The 16,821-nt window shown below is 38.7% G+C and overlaps 1 protein-coding gene across 9 annotated transcripts in view; it reads left to right on the top strand.

The window, feature by feature from the left end:
* The window catches only part of CNOT1 (CCR4-NOT transcription complex subunit 1), a 96,874-nt gene that overhangs the window by 62,888 nt on the left and 17,165 nt on the right, over positions 1 to 16,821 (top strand). For 3 of the 9 annotated variants that reach the window (XM_078149342.1, XM_020963509.2, XM_020963513.2), the window contains 13 exons: positions 52 to 198; positions 1,558 to 1,682; positions 1,987 to 2,273; positions 2,842 to 2,920; positions 6,446 to 6,682; positions 6,782 to 6,922; positions 8,392 to 8,571; positions 10,921 to 11,037; positions 11,580 to 11,690; positions 12,145 to 12,222; positions 12,465 to 12,642; positions 13,508 to 13,638; positions 16,333 to 16,629. In XM_078149342.1, coding sequence (XP_078005468.1) covers positions 52 to 198; positions 1,558 to 1,682; positions 1,987 to 2,273; positions 2,842 to 2,920; positions 6,446 to 6,682; positions 6,782 to 6,922; positions 8,392 to 8,571; positions 10,921 to 11,037; positions 11,580 to 11,690; positions 12,145 to 12,222; positions 12,465 to 12,642; positions 13,508 to 13,638; positions 16,333 to 16,629 — 2,108 coding nt within the window. The remainder of the gene's footprint in view (positions 1 to 51; positions 199 to 1,557; positions 1,683 to 1,986; positions 2,274 to 2,841; positions 2,921 to 6,445; positions 6,683 to 6,781; positions 6,923 to 8,391; positions 8,572 to 10,920; positions 11,038 to 11,579; positions 11,691 to 12,144; positions 12,223 to 12,464; positions 12,643 to 13,507; positions 13,639 to 16,332; positions 16,630 to 16,821) is intronic. The other 6 variants (XM_020963517.2, XM_020963512.2, XM_020963510.2 and 3 more) reach the window with 3 other exon arrangements.

The raw sequence follows: 16,821 nt of genomic DNA, 5'->3' as shown, positions 1-16,821 counted from the left end.
CTAGTTAAAAGCACACACCACTTTTCTTGTAACCATTTGCCTGATTTTTAGTAGGTGGTCTTGGCACAGGCAGCCTGACTGGCATAGGAACTGCGGCTCTGGGACTTCCTGCAGTGAACAGCGATCCGTTTGTGCAGAGGAAGCTGGGCGCCTCCGGACTGAGCCAGCCTACATTCCAGCAGAGTAAGATGAAACCTCGTAAGTGGTAGTGTTGTCTGTGGCTGTGACTGCGACTGGACCATAGTCAATTTGCACGTGGGAGGTTGGGTCAGTTTTATTGGACCTAGCTAGTTGGTAACAAAATAGTTGTTAATTGATAGTGCTTCAGAGGGGAGGACATTAGTGCTACTGAATTTGGTAGGTGTATAAGTTGCTAAATTAACCCTTTGTTATATTTTTCATTTTTTCTAAAAGTAAAAATTTGTAGACTAAAGTTAGTGGGTTAGAGCATAAAGTAAATTTTAGAAATAGATGAGAAAAGGCTAGGGTTGGGATTTTTGTTTTTTAAGTTTGAACTTGGACTGCTAGGTGGCCTAGTGAAGAGTCAGAAGATCTGAGTTCAGGTCCTGCCTTACTAAGCAAGGACTTATGGGCAAGTCTCAAACATCTCTCTCTGCCTCAATTTCTACATCTGTAAAATGGGGATAATAACGGCAGCTATCTCTGAGGATTGTGGTGAGGAGAGAAATGAGATAAACTACATGAAGGGCATTGCTAATGTTAGCTGTTACATTGACTTCCTTGGAAAAGTTCAGTAGATTTAGTTACAACTTTAGGTGCAGAAAATAGTCTTTAAGATTTTAACTAGTAATTATTCTGTTGCGTGGGAGTTTGATGTAGTTGTACCCAGTTTTAATTGGATTTGAGATGTACTGATATATTAACCAAGCAGAGCATCTTTTCCACTTACATCAGTGCTACCTTCCTAAAATTAAATGCATCTGAAGGTGGAGGAGCAATTACGTGACACTGTAGACCCAAACAAGATATGAAATGAACCCTTGCCTCTTTAGACTGAACAGTATCAATGATTTCATGTGAGAAGTGCTTTGCATCAGCTGGCCGCTCTGGAAGCTGGTGTGAAAGATGTCTGCATGTCCGTGTTGTGTGGCATGCCCGCTTCTTATCCTGCTCTGTATTGCCTAGAGGGTAGATATCTGGATAGACTAGTCTCTGCTTGAAGGCATCAGAGGGAAGTCTTGACGTAAATTTGTAACTTAGGCTTAAGGGTAAGTATCTTAAGAATGTGAACTTAGTGACCCAATAATAGAACGTAAAATGTGCTCATGAAAAAAGCTGACAGTTATAGGAATAGGATTCGGAATAGACTTTTCCAGGTGAAATCCTTGAATATCCTCCTGAATAGCATAAGGTTTTATATGGCTATCATTGTGCTTACATTAACATAACCACATCATTCTTCAGTTTAGTTACATATTGGTCTGTTCTTTTACCCAAGTTTTAAATTCTCTTTGGTGTTTGAGGGGCAGGGGGAGGGGCGGGGAGAAAAAGTTAGGAGAATCTCATGCCCAGAAGTTGCTTTTCATTTTTCAATAGCGGACGTGTCCCAGGTATGGCCAGAGGCGAACCAGCACTTTAGTAAAGAGATCGATGATGAAGCAAACAGCTATTTTCAGCGCATCTATAATCATCCACCTCATCCAACCATGTCTGTGGATGAGGTGAGTACACGGAGCAACCCGTGCAGCCGATGGCACGAGACCGGCAAGCTCCTCACCGTTAGTAAAATGGATGTCACTTGACTAGTTCCAGCAGCTCCCATTTGATCCGTTAAAACTTATGCATTTTGGTTGCTTTTGTCTCTTTTCTCAAATTGTGTGTAGAAATTCTTAGGAACTTTTGTTACTGCAGCACAAATTGTCACCAGATGTTGTTTCTTGGCCTCAGTGTTACCTATTGCAAAAAATGTGAATTTATTGAGTAAAGCTCTAGGGGTAACCAACCATTTGGTTTTTGTTTTTGCAGGTATTAGAGATGTTACAGAGGTTTAAGGACTCCAATATTAAAAGGGAACGAGAAGTGTTTAATTGTATGCTGAGGAACTTGTTTGAAGAATATCGGTTTTTCCCCCAGTACCCTGATAAAGAGCTGCACATAACAGCCTGCCTGTTTGGTGGGATCATAGAAAAAGGACTGGTTACTTACATGGCACTTGGCCTGGCCCTGCGCTATGTTCTTGAAGCCTTACGCAAGCCTTATGAATCCAAAATGTATTTTTTTGGGATTGCTGCACTAGATAGATTTAAAAATAGGTAAGTGTTCTTTTTGTTTTGCAGTTTTCTCCCTCCTATTAAGGGTGTTTTAGAGAGTACATAGAAGGCTTGCCAGGAAGAGAATTGGTCAGAAAGATCTGGATTCAAGTTCTGCCTTAGACAAATACAGCTTGTAAATCTATGAACAGATCACAGAATTTCTCAGTGTCTCTTCACAGTAAGTTAGTGAGAAGTGGCTGATTTGCCTCATGAGAAGGAGTTTTCACACCAAGGTGGAAGCATAGATCTAGGTCAGAAAACCAGGTTCTTCCTGCATATTGCCATCTTGAATATATTCCTTTCTGTGCCTATTCCTGACCAAAATCAGTGTAATGTGAAGATTATAAATAGTCTCTAGCCAATTGAAATTAAATATTAAATTTTAATAACATTCTGGGAAGTTACCGTATTATGATTATGATGATTTTATTGGTAAGAGCAATAGAACTAGTTAGTTGGTATCTTTTGGGTAGGTTTGGGGTCCTGGACTGTGGTCATTGTGTCAGCTGAATTCTTTTCTTTCCTGCTCCTTGTTTCCTTTAATGAGGTGACTCTTCTTCTTTGACAGATTGAAGGACTATCCCCAGTACTGTCAGCACTTGGCCTCCATTAGTCACTTTATGCGGTTTCCTCATCATCTGCAGGAGGTAAGTGTGTATTTTAAAGGGCTTTCCTGCTTCAGAATTGCTAATGAATGTTTTCCTCAGCATCTAAAATTCTGAAAGGTTGGGGCAATATTTCAAGTTGACACGATGTGTTGATCCCTTTATGTATAGTTTATGTGTTATTCACTTGTAATCTGTTTCTTTCCAGTCATGTGCAAATGTCTCATGGCATCTTTTTTTCAGGGTTATGATATTTTATGTGTTTTTTTTAAATAATGCAATTTTATGGTGGGTCATTAGCCTTGCTAATTAAAAGCACAAACTAGTCGGTATCTAATTTATTAGTGCTTATAGAATCCAGTTATGTGATCCAGTTTGCAAATGGATTATTCCATTTTAACTCAATACTGCAGTGGAATAGCAAAAGTTTTAAAATATCAGCAGTCTTTAATATATTTATGTAAAAGTAAGTTTCAGATCAGGTAAAATTTGCTCTCCTTTGTCTCTTCTCTCCACTGTTGCCCATGGTGACGTTATCTATTCTTACTGTATTCAGTTTTCACTTCTATGCACAGGAATTTTCCAGTGTGTATCCTGAGCCTTAACTTGTCACAAGCATAATACACACATTTCTAATTGCCGGCTGTCCATTTTGTTAACTCATCTAGATGAGTTAATTCTCTTGGACTACTCTTCTACCTACTTGGCCCCTTCTGTTTTCCCCATTGGAATCATAGAATTTGAGAGTAGAAAAAGACCTCAGTGCAATCTAGTCCATGTAGTCCAGTGAAAGGGCTCCCCTGATAAATGGCCATCTAGCTTCTGCTTGAAGGCCTCCAGTGAAGGGAGGCCTAGGAGCTCTTGAGGCAACCCAGTCACTCTTCTGGACAGCTTTCATTATTAGGAAGTTTTTTCTTGACATCGCACCTGAATTTGCTTCTTTGCCACTTCATCATGTTGTATGTCACATGCACACTCACACTTCTGCACTCCTGCAAGGTTTCCTTTTCTTAAGGCTATACGTCTTCCAGCACCTTAAATCAGTTCTTATAAGATATGGGTTCAAAGACCTTGACCATCCAGGTTACTTTTCTGGGTGTTCTCCATCTTATCAATGCCTTTGGTATGGCTAGGGGTGCCATAGTGCATAGTTAGGCTTGGAGTCAGGAAGACCTGGTTCATATCTAACCTCAGACACTAGGTTTGTGACCTTGGGCAAGTCACTCAACCTGTCTGCCTCAGTTTCCTCAAATGTGAAGTGAGGATAATAACAGCACCTACCTCCTAAGGTGGTTGTTAGGATTTAATGAGATAACATTTGTAAAGTAGTTAGCCTTGGCTAAGGGCTGTTATGTGAGTGCTCCTTATGCTTCTTTCCCCCCTTTCCTAAACTGTGGTGCATAGAACTAAAATATTTCAGGTCCTCTGATGAGGGTGGAGCACAAATGGGACCTTCTTACTCTTGGGAGCGGGGCCTTTCTTAATCCAACCCAAGGTTACATTATGTCTTTTGGCTGCCATGTTACACTGTTGCCACTTCGAAGTCTACTAAAAGGGCAGCTAGATGACGCAGTAGATAGAGCTCTGGCCTTGGAGTCAGGAGGACCTGAGTTCAAATCCTGCCTGAGACACTTGAAACTTACTAGCTGTGTGACCCTGGGCAAGTCACTTAATCCCAATTGCCTCATCTAAAAAAAATTTTTTTAAAAAGTCTACTGAAAATCAGTCTTGTTTTGAATTTTTTTTTAACCATCCTTCGCAGTCTTGTACTATGAAAGGCCTCCATTGTTTCCTTCCACGTAGTACGAGATCACTTTATCAAATGCTTTCCTCTCAAGAAGCCCATGCTATCTCTTTGTTATCCCTACTAACTTTTCCATATTTTCACTGCACATCTTTTTAATTATATGTTATAGAATTCTCTAAGGACTTGAAGTCACTGGCAGAGTGTCATCATCCATCTTGTGTGTGTCTCATTCTTACCCCCCACTCCCACCCCCAGTATCATTGATTTAACAATCACATCCAGACCTTCAGTACTCAAGGATGTAGTTTATTTCGGCCAGGTGACTTGATTTCACCAAGGCCTGCTAGGTGATCTTTAAACACCTTATTTATTTTAATTACGAACTCTTTGTTAGTCATTTTTGTTTTGGATTTTTCAGTGTAATGGTCTTTCTTCTTGGCAGAGAAAACAGAAGCGATATAAAGATTGATCCACACTCTGCTTTTTTTCTTTTGTCTGTATGTACAGTACACCTCAAGCAATGGTCTTTCCATCTTTCCCCAAAACTAAAAAAAAAAATTAGGTTGTTTTTGGTTTATCTCCAGCTTCAGTCCTGCTGACAGTTTTAATAGGGTTACGGCTTGTAACTGTCTGACAGTATAGGAACTATTTTGTACCTGTCTTCCCCACCTCTGGGGGAGGAGGTTTGTGGGGTGTGTGCAGTTTTTGTTTGTTCTTTAGCACCAAGATCTGGTCATTGTGATCAATCTCACTTTGGCTGGATATGAGGTTTTTGAAGGAAATCTTAAAGAGAAAGAGATCTTAATGACTAAACATTTTGATTAGATTGCCATTTTGCTAAAAGTTCTAATGTTGAACTTTGTTTCATAAGCAAAAAGGATAATCGGTTTGAAAGGGTTATTCTGTTATGTGTCAGTACTGTATTAACACCGGGTTTGAGAGAGCTTTTCATTCCTCTCTTTCTTAGCAGCATTACAATTAACCTTAGAGGGAAGGACATTATGAAGTGAAGGTAGAGTCATATTCTGAATGGATCTAGATGGCTCAGGAAGTGAAGGGGGTAGAATTGAAACACCCTAACATCAAATCAACTCAAAGATATATATGTAGTGCTGAATATGCCTGGGTGCTAAGTGAGGGAGGTTCAAAGAAAGAAAAGGACAATGCCTGCCTTGAAGAGGAGCTCACAATCTAATCAGGGGAGACGACATACAAACGAGATATAGACAGGGTAAATTGGAGGTCATCTCAGAGGGGGAAGGTATTAGGCATTCAGGAGGACTGGCAGAAGCTGGAGCTTTAGACTTGAAGGAAACCAGGGAAGTTGGCAGGCAGAAGCAAGAAGAAGATTTTAGGAATGGGGGATAGCCATTGAATCAGGAGATGGACTGTCTTGTAAGAGGAATAGCCACATAGACCAGTGTCACTGGATAACTACATAGAAGGAGGAGTAAGGTAGAGAAAGTCTGGGAAGGGAAGAGGGAGCCAGGTTATCAAGGGTCTTTAAATCTAGGGCATCTTGTATTTGATCTTGCTGGTGATAAGGAGTCACTGGACTTTATTGATTATAGTGAGGAAGGGTGACATGAGCTTTAGGAAAAACACTAGGTGACTGACTAGAGGATGGATTGGAGCGGGGATAGGCAGATCCCATAAGCAGATGGAGAGAGACTTCACCAGCACGTGGTGGTAGGGCCAGAAGATAGAAGGGGGCTAATTTGAGAGATGTTGAAAAATGTTAAGATTAACTGGTCTTCCTCTTTTCCTTTTCACTCTCATTCCCCAACCTAATGCATTCTTATTTCTTGTCTTTTGAAAAGTACATCGAATATGGACAGCAATCTAGAGACCCTCCTGTGAAAATGCAGGGTTCAATTACCACCCCTGGAAGTATTGCACTTGCCCAAGCCCAGGCCCAGGCCCAGGCCCAGGTTCCAGCAAAAGCTCCTCTTGCTGGTCAAGTCAGCACTATTGTAACCACCTCAACAACTACTACTGTGGCTAAAACCATCACAATCACCAGGCCCACAGGAGTCAGCTTTAAGAAAGATGTGCCAGTAAGTGGAATTCTTTCTTTGTTAAGCTGTGAAATAGTTACTTAGAGGAATTGTGACATGAATTTCTATTTTGCGTGCTTTGCTTCTTTTGCCTTCTAGCCATCTATTAATACTACAAATATTGATACCCTGCTTGTGGCCACGGACCAAACTGAGAGAATTGTGGAGCCTCCTGAAAATGTTCAGGAAAAAATTGCTTTCATCTTCAACAACCTTTCTCAGTCAAATATGACACAAAAGGTGAGTGTGCTCTGGTTCTTTGGTCCATAGTGAACATGAATCTTCCCTTAATAACTTAGCCTCTTAGAGGAAGGATGTGTGAGTACTTTTAGTTTCTGGTTCTGATGTCCTATATTGTAAATTTGTTATTTAGGCAAAATAGTTGGTAGACTAAGAGATGTGTACTCAATTTCATGTCATGGGATCCTAACTCTTAAACTGATAGGAACCTCAAAGGCCCTCTAGGCTTATTTTATATGGGATAAGAGGTAGGCTCGAGGGGATGTAAGGTCACACAAGTAGGAAGTAGGAGAATCAGGATTTGAATGGCACCCCAATTCCTTTTATTCCTTCAGTGTCATTTTAAGTCTGCTGACTTGACATAGGTTTAAAACTTATTACACACAAGTCTGTCAAGGTCTGTTGAAATCTGATTTTACTTTTCATCTACAGATGTCATCAATTTCTACTTTATTCTCATCAAATATATTTATTGAATGCTTTGTCATATATACATATACATATATATATATATATATACACATATACATATATATATATATACATACACACATATATATATGTGTATATATATATGAAATTCTCAATTTTAAGTAAAATACATACAGAATATTTTCATCTCTGAGTTTACACTTGGGGCCAGCATTACTGATATGTATTTTATGTAAATAGGGGGACCTGATTGAATTGTTTTATGTTTAGAACATAATGTTAATAGTATGTCAACCTACAAACAAGTAGATTTCAATTCAAAAAGATTTCTAGAACTTGAGATCTCAAACTCTGTATTTCAGGTACAGAGAGTTCTCCAGTCATCTCTAGCTGCTGTCACCTTCTTTTCTAAGATTGCCTTCCATCCACTATTTATATACAAGGTGACCCAAAAGTCTTAGTGTAATGTTAAGCTTGTGTTATTTTGATGTACCCAATTACTTGTCTTTCCTGTTAGAATGTGAGCTTCTTCAGTCATCAGCAAACAGTAAGTGTCTGCTATGATCTGGACACTGTGCTAAGTGAAAGTGAAAGCAAAGACAATCCTTGCCCTGAAGGAGCTTACAATCTAATGGGGAAAGACAGCACAGAAAAATTGAAAGAGCTAGAAAGGGAAAGGTACCTGACAGGTGTGTTTAGAGACGTCCCAAAGTGGTGCAGAAAAGGAGGACAGGAACTGTTAAAGCCTTTAACTTGTATTCCCAACACTTAGAGCAGGGCCTGGCATACACATAGTAAGCTCTTACGCTCTTGTTGACTAATCAGCCCTAGTAGTATTACAGTTGAAATCTTTTTGTATTAAATACATTTCTTATAAACACGGTGATAATAGCATTTAACTATTTAACCATTTCCTATCAGAAAATGGCTTCATAGTTATTTAAAGGTGACAATTGAGTTTTCATTTGGTCACTTAATAATCTAGTTTTATTCCATTTATGCTTTAAACGTTTTTCGTATCAATACTCTTTGCCCAGGTTGAAGAGCTGAAGGAAACAGTGAAAGAGGAGTTTATGCCTTGGGTTTCACAATATCTTGTCATGAAGAGAGTCAGTATTGAGCCAAACTTTCACAGCCTTTATTCAAATTTTCTTGATACTCTTAAGAATCCTGAATTTAATAAGATGGTTCTGAATGAGACCTACAGAAATATTAAAGTGAGTAGTAGAACCTTTATAATTTCTTTTAATTAATAAGTGGCTGTTCTTACAATACTGTTTTAAATCAGAAAATGTACTTTTAAAATATAGTTTGTGTTTTAAGTGAATAAAGTGTTCCTTGTTTCTCTAGCTGAAATAGGCTCAAAATAAGAATTATATAGTTTCTTAGAAGCCTTCTTTGTATCGTCCCCTGGTGGTTAAGTACCAACCAAGGTGATGTGAAATGTTGACTGTCATCTAATATAAACAGGTCTCCAGAGGTCTTGCAGGACATAGCAATTATCATAACCTCTCATGTATATTTCTTTAGTATAATGAGAATATTCAAGGATATCTAATAATTTTCCTAGGTACTTTTTACATCCCAAAATTTGTCTTTTGTTCCTTTGAGTTAAGTGTGCATTTTTAAAATTGGTCTCCTTACTTTTGGTTAGTTACTTTGTGTTTAACATCCGGTTTTGATAAATCTTGTCTATACTTTCCCAAGATTAAAGTATTAGAAAAATTTTTTCTTTTTTAGGCAATTGGGGTTAAGTGAGTTGCCTAGAGTCACACAGCTAGTAAATGATAAGTTGATCTGAGGCCGGATTTGAACTCAGGTACTCTTGACTTCAGGCCCGGTACTCTATCCACTGCACCACCTAGCTGCCCCTAGAAAATTCTTTACAATTTTCTTTCCCCTCCCTAAAAACTAAGCCTGCTGTTTAAAAAAATTATTTTCTATTTTTTTAAAATTAGTATATTTCGATTTATAATTTTAATATCTCAAAATCAGATAATGGTTAGATTGAGGGAAGCCTATTTTCAGTTATGTGCCTTACAACTTTTCTTGATTTAACATTTTTTGCTTATAACTAACTTTGTTCCTACTAGCCCAAGGTTTGCTTGTTGTGCTTTTAGCAGTTGATTTAGAAAGTAGCCACATGATAGTTTTACAGTTTAAATATCTTGTATAAGCTCTTAGTACTTTTAGCTAAAGTTTAAAAAGTGTTCATGGGGTATCATGCAGCTGCCTATCTTATAAATGCACTTAAATTTTTTTCTACATTTAGGTTTTATGAAAGCATAACTGGCAGGATATTTTACAAACATATCTTGAATCTGAATTTGGAGGGAAATGATTATAAATTTTCTAGATGCAGTGAGTCTGATGCTTTTAAAAACCTATTTTACTGTAGTACTTAACTGGCTGTTTTTCCAAGGTTTTCAGTAAGGAGTCAGAGTCATCAATTGAGTAGCCTTTTCTCAGTCTTACCTGCCCTGCTGCTTTCTGAGTTTTATCAAGCCTTTCTCGTTTTCATTCAGCCACTTCATTTTAGATGGTGCTGTCACAGACACCAAGTTCCTTTTTTCTTCCCCAAGAACTTGTGTCAGTGGAACTACAACACAGATGTGTGTCCATCCAGGAGACCCTAAGCTCTTCACCTTGTGTGAATCTGGTCGTTTGCAAGATTCTTGTTAGAAAATAGTTTGGGAGCGTGAGGAAGGTGTCAGCTTACCAGTATTGCTCACGAAACACAAGTCTGTTTATTTCATTTCTTCGAGGGTGCTTTTGTCAGTCTTAACGCACTATATTTTAAACCTATTGATGGAAATTTTCACCACTGTAAGTTACGCTGTAGTGCCACAGAATCCCTTGGTGCCTGTCCTAGCACAGCTGATTGCCCGTACAGCTCGTGCTCTGGCGGTGGTGTCAAGGAACATGGCTGCTGCACGCAGCTTTTAGAGCAGGTGTAATTTGGTTCATTGAACACCCAGATAAAGAACAAAATAGACACGTCTGAAGCCACTAGGAGCTTTGGTAATGGCAGATAGGTCACAACTGCAAGGGTTGGGGAAAGGATGGGCACAGGGCAAGCAACTATGCACTTTGTTGTATAAAATCCTCACTGTTGAGGGAGATTGTCAGAATCCCTGGAGAACAGTAGAATGTCCTGGATAACTTGAAGTGGCGTTGTTCTAGTTAAGTTTTTCTGTATTAATTTTTTCACCCCACATGTTACTCAGGAGGTTTTGTTGGCACCACTCTGTGTTCAGGAGAATTGGCTTTGGTTCTTCAAAATAGGTTTGAAGTCAGGTCACTGTAACAACTCTGGAAAGTTTTCAAAGCATAAGATTTTCCTCTTGAAAGAAGGAAATGTTTCCCTGATGCTGTGTAAAAATATTAGGTGGTAGAGAACTTGATTTGGGGGGGTGGATTGTCTGAAACCCTAGTTCTTTATTTCACTTGGAGCCTATAAGACTAAGTTCTGAATCCTTAGTCTTTTAGGGTAGAGAAGTAATTATTCTCATTACTCCATGTTTTATCTTCAAGGCTATCTAAATTCTTAAAAAAAAATGTTTTAGGTGCTTCTGACATCAGATAAAGCAGCAGCCAACTTCTCAGACCGCTCCTTGCTGAAGAACTTGGGCCACTGGCTGGGGATGATCACCCTAGCCAAAAACAAACCCATCTTACATACAGTGAGTTTCCATTAAAAACTGTGCGTGTAGCACTTACTTCTCAAGCTTGGGCATAGAGGCTTTATCCTGGGGATTGAGTCCCTTCTCTCCTACCCTGTGAGTGTAGGACCCCAAGAGAATTAATTTGCCTTTCTCACCTCATGAAAAGGTGGCATTCACCTAAATGATTGCCAAATATCTTTTGATGTGTTATCATGGGAATTTACTGGTTTAGTTGCTGCCAGTGACTTTTTAGTCTAAATTATGGTTTATTGGGGGGTTTCTAGGGCAAGTAGACATTTGGAATTTCAAGGTCTGGGCATGTGCTAACAGTCTCTGCCCCGTATTCCACATTATAGGTGAGGCTACAATGCAGTTTCATCCCGTGGTTATGTTGTCTTCTGAAAGAAGACCAGTAGGTTGTAATAGATGTAGAAAAAAGTTCACCCCATTTTATTTCCTATGGTGTCCTGTTGATGGCTTTCAGTTGTGTGTGTGCTGGATGCATACTTAAATGTGAAGTATCTTTAGGCTTTTAAATATTATTTTCTTGTTTGTTCCAGGACTTAGATGTGAAATCTTTGCTGTTGGAAGCTTACGTTAAAGGACAGCAGGAATTGCTGTATGTGGTGCCCTTTGTTGCCAAAGTCTTAGAATCCAGTGTTCGGAGTGTGGTAAGAAGAACTTTATGTTTTTTAATGGAATTAGCTACAATCATAGTCATTACCACCTTGCAACTTTAGGTGCTGCTGACATCACAGTTGATTCTCTTTCCATACAGAGGGATGAAAATACGATTTAAAGCCTCTCTTTTTAATATCCAGTATGCTAGTAAGAACACTAGACTCAATAATCAGGGTGTCTGGATATGTGTCTTACACTTGACATAAGGTGTATGACTTTAGGCAAATAACTTCTGATCTGGCCCTCAGTCTCTCCTCTGTCTTATAATTGAGGGCTTAGACCTAGGCAGTGACAAGTTTCTTTATTTTTTCATATTTGTTCTTTTTATGATATAAAGAGGACTTGGAGACTTTGCATATAATTATGACTTTTAGATGCACATGTACAACAGGGTAGATATTTTAAAGTAAGGTTTTTTTGGTCAACTTACTGCTTTTTCTTTAGGTTTTCAGGCCACCAAATCCTTGGACAATGGCAATTATGAATGTACTAGCTGAACTTCACCAGGAACATGATTTAAAGGTAAATGTATTTGTTATTATAATTATATTGCAAACTGTTGTTCTCTCTTGGGACATTGTGCAAGAAACAGATGCTTTTGTGTATTGTATACATAAAGGGGAATAAAATCCATTGTTTTGTGGTGTACAGCCCTGCCTTTTGAAGGCAGTCTGCCAGCGCTGTAAGAGGGGAGACAAATTAGTGGGTTGTGAGAAAAGCTGGCAATTAGATGTTTGAAATCTAACTCCATTGTAACGATGCAGCTAAACTTGAAGTTTGAGATTGAGGTGCTCTGCAAGAATCTCTCCCTGGACATCAATGAGCTAAAACCTGGGAGCCTCCTGAAAGACAAGGACAGACTGAAAAACTTAGAAGAGCAGCTCTCTGCCCCCAAAAAGGACGCCAAGCAGCCGGAGGCACTTCCTCCCGTCACAACCACCAGTGAGTACAGTTAGTGAAAGTGCAGTTTTCCTGCTTTTTATACTAGCCAGAGTAGTCTTCATATCTGAAGCCCGGTGATCCATGGTGTTAATAGTGATATTCAGGGAATCCTGAAATCCTGATGGGCCTTCAGAATATTCATGGAAAGATTCAATTGTGTTGATTCTATAGATTTCATTTGTTTTTTTCCACCAAAAGTTGAAAACATGCATGTGTACTTGTGCATGTGTATACATACAGCAACAACCTAAAATACTTGACTGACTAGAAAACCTAATACTGTTACTGTGTTGAATTAGAGTTTACCGTCTGTAAGAATTTAGAAGTCATAAGTGGATCTGTGTTGTTCCTCAAACTGTCTGGGGCCCTTACTCTGTCCTGTAGTGAACAAAAGTGATTTGTTTCTGGGTTAGGATGGTTCTAGCAGGCAGGACAGATTGAGTATCCCCTGGGGGCCTGGGGACTCCTTGAAGAGAATATCGTTATTCCCAGTGTAGCTCAGAGCTCTTCAACTCTTGTGTCCTTGTTGAACCTCTCAGCCCTGGGGCCTAACTAACTATGTGGCATGATGTAATGTGACTCCAGGGCCTTGAACTCTTCTGGTGAAGTTATTAGTGTTCTCCTGAGGGGCATCTAAATCTAGGCACCGGTTTGTGTGTAGGAGGCAGGATTCCTGAGAATGGGTCAATACCCTGGAGGCAGATTGACTAGATTTAATGATATTTTATGGCTTTTTTCCAGATTAGAAATCCAGCTAATTAATTTACTCTGACTATTCAAATTCAGAGCTACTCAACTTTTGTAAAACACTTGGTCTGTTTTCTAAGTAGCTCTAATTTTAGTTTTTATCCCTTTTTATATCAAGCTACTTCTACCACACCTGCCACCAGTACCACTTGTACAGCTACTGTTCCTCCACAGCCTCAGTACAGCTACCATGACATCAATGTCTATTCACTGGGAGGTCTGGCACCACACATTACTCTAAATCCTACGGTAAGTTGCCAGCATTACACCTCTTTGCATTTTAAAGGTTTTTCTCTCCCCCCACCCTTGCGTGGGGTCCCCCCCCCAAAAAAAAAAAACCCAAAAGTCTTTGGAAACATACAATATAGTTCAGTACCCTCCTCTCTTTAGTCTTCTCTTTTACCCTTTCCTTCCTGAATTTCTTTTTTAATACTGTCTGCTGATAGGACTCAAGAACTACAGAGTGTGGAGGGATGCTGTAAGTTTTGATAATGTTAATAGTAGAAGGCTAGGGATTAATTTATTTGGGGGAGGGGGCCTTTTTGTTTCCCCCTATCCCACCTCCTTTCCTTGTCAGCTCAAAAGGTACTTAGGACAACCTAATTCATCTGCTCTGTTTTTCCCTTTCTAACCCTGATATGGCCCAAGACATTTTGGGGGAGTGAAGGAGAAAGAAAGAATTTAGGGATGGGAAAGAGAGATGGGGCTTAAAGGAAATGGAAGGTAGGGAGAGACCAGTTTGCTCAGTAGTCGCTGAAGTATTTATATTCTCTTGCTGTATTTCTTGTTACCTTGGTGAGTGCCCCAAAGGGTCAGAATGCTAGGTCATTCATCTCTGATTCAGAAAAAGGTCAGATAGATTAAAGAGGAGTCCAAGGAGCAAGATTGAATTGGGACGCTGGTTTGGGCAGAAAATTGGTGAGTAAGGTAGGCCATGTTCTCTTTGGCTCCCCAGTGTGAATAGTTGTATATTATCTGTCTCTATACTTAAGGAGTTTGAGAGGCACCAGCAATTGTGTGACCTTGAGTGACCCTGTCAACTTGTTCCTTAAGGGAATTAAATTGAGAACCATGAGAATTTCTTTAAAAAAAAAAAAGACTTTTTTCCAAAAGGCATCTTAAACTTGGTTATATTATTAGCATAAATGCAATTTTCCTCTCCTTTTCTACCTTAATTCATAATCTGCTGAAATACAGAACAACTAGAACATTTTTTAAAAAGCCATTATAAATTTAAGACACTAAACTAAATCTGTTCTTTTGTGTATGTTTGGGTAACTAGCTTTTCAGTAAATCTGGTTTCTATCTACTTTCCATTTCCTTTGCACTATTCTACCAGAAGCGTTTTAGCTCTTGGCATAGCCCGTGAATGTTCAGTCAGCTTACTTCAGTCTCATCAGTTAAAATTCAGAGTTGGAAATCATTCTATGCCCTTGTGCTGCTTTTGAGCACAAATTCTTTTACATTTCTGTACTTTAAAATTTAACGAATAGTTAACATGGATTGTGGCATTTTAAATGCTTTTTGCAAAGGTGAGTCCCAGGATGAATTAAATTATTACTTAATGTTGGTTCTTAGGTTCTCCTCTCCCACTTGGCTCTTCTTGGCAAGCCAAATCAGAAGGTCTTCTGAGCCTGGTCTTAAGTCTCTACCTCTTCTGGCAGATACCTGGAACTGAGCTTATCTTTGTATATATTCACCTTAAAATTTTCATCCTCATTTTGAGGTAGGGGTTAGTGATTTCAGCTTCTAGCTGGAATCCTAAATGTAAAGTTTGTTTGGTAGGCAATCTGTAGATTAGGACAGTCACACAAGCTTATGGTCATGTTCTGTTCACCCCTTTCCTCATGCTCATGCACACATGCATTCATACACGCAAACATACACACTCTTAACTACTTCATAGATATTGCCATATTATGATAAAAAGTACTTATTTTTCTGATTATATTATATGGAGTTGTCCTAATCATCATGGGGAAATAAAAATGTTCCCGATGAAAGGAGCAGTTTGAATAAATTGTACTTAAAATATATCATTCCACTTTCCCCCAGGGGCCATACTTAGAGTTGTATATAGAACCTTCAAGATCAGCTAGTTTAATCTTATTTTACAGAATTGGAAATAGCCCCAGAAAGGTTAAGGGACTTATCTAATGTCACACAGCTAGTTAATAGCAGAGCAGGACAAGATAGAGCTCAGGTCACCTGACTTTTAATTCAGTGCTCTTGACTGTCTCATAGGTTGAATTCTTCTACATCATTTCCAGAAGTGTGGGTATTTATGTGTTTGTTACAGAACTAAATTGAAAATGGCTTTCATTAGCAAGCAAAAATTTAATAAAGGGGACCAAATTTGAATTATTATGATTTGAGAGTGAGCTTTCAGGTAATGATGCAAAAGGCTTAAAATAGAAGCGTTGGTACATGGCACATTTGCTCTCTTAAAAGGATTGTCTATCTATTGTAAGGCTAATGAAGTATGAAGGTCCCAAAAAGAAGAGATAACTGTTTTCTGCTTTGCCTTTTGTTTAAAAAAAAGAAAGAAAGAAAGAGAAAAAATCCTACTGGTCAAGTCCCAAATTTCAGTAAGGCCAAAGGTAGAAAACGTTGCTTTATGTGAATTCAGATTTGTCTCATTATAATTGGAATTTGGTTTAAATGAAGACTTACAACTATGGCATACCAAGGGAAAACTGTTTTTTGTTTTGTTTGGATTTTTTGGTTACTGACATCTCAAGCATTTTCAAATGTTTCCTAATGTATAGTTTGATGTAGAAATATACCAGTAATTTTAGTTACAAGTATTTTCAGTTGCTATTTGTTAATTTGATAAATTTAACTTTGAAAATAATAATTCAAAGAATGAGTTACAGTTATTTGTAAATAGGGTTTGATTTTAGTTACTTAACTAGGAGTTGATTTAATGTTTCTTTGTTCCAGATTCCATTGTTTCAGGCTCATCCCCAGTTGAAGCAGTGTGTACGTCAAGCGATTGAACGTGCTGTCCAAGAACTTGTCCATCCAGTAGTGGATCGGTCAATTAAGATTGCCATGACTACTTGTGAACAGATTGTCAGGAAGGACTTTGCACTGGATTCTGAGGAGTCACGCATGCGTATAGCAGCTCATCACATGATGAGGAACCTGACAGCTGGCATGGCTATGATAACTTGCAGGGAACCTTTACTCATGAGTATAGCTACCAACTTGAAAAACAGCTTTGCCACAGCACTACGAGTAAGTGTAGAAATAAGATTATAAAAGCTAATAATGAGTAATATTAATGTTGGAGAAGTAAGACTTCTCTTTAAATCTAAATTGAGATTCATTTTCTTTTTAAAAAGGTTTTGTTTTGTGTGTTTCACAATTGATTCTTTTCTTTATTACATGTTAAAGGCTAGTTTTGGGGCTACAAGGCTTGGGGGCTCA

The sequence above is a fragment of the Phascolarctos cinereus genome, unplaced genomic scaffold, assembly GCF_003287225.1.
Source record: "Phascolarctos cinereus isolate Bilbo 61053 unplaced genomic scaffold, phaCin_HiC Scaffold_2;HRSCAF=192, whole genome shotgun sequence".
NCBI classification, from domain to species: Eukaryota; Metazoa; Chordata; class Mammalia; order Diprotodontia; family Phascolarctidae; genus Phascolarctos; species Phascolarctos cinereus.
Note: the sequence above shows the minus strand (reverse complement) of the source record. Positions and strands in the feature narration are given on the sequence as shown.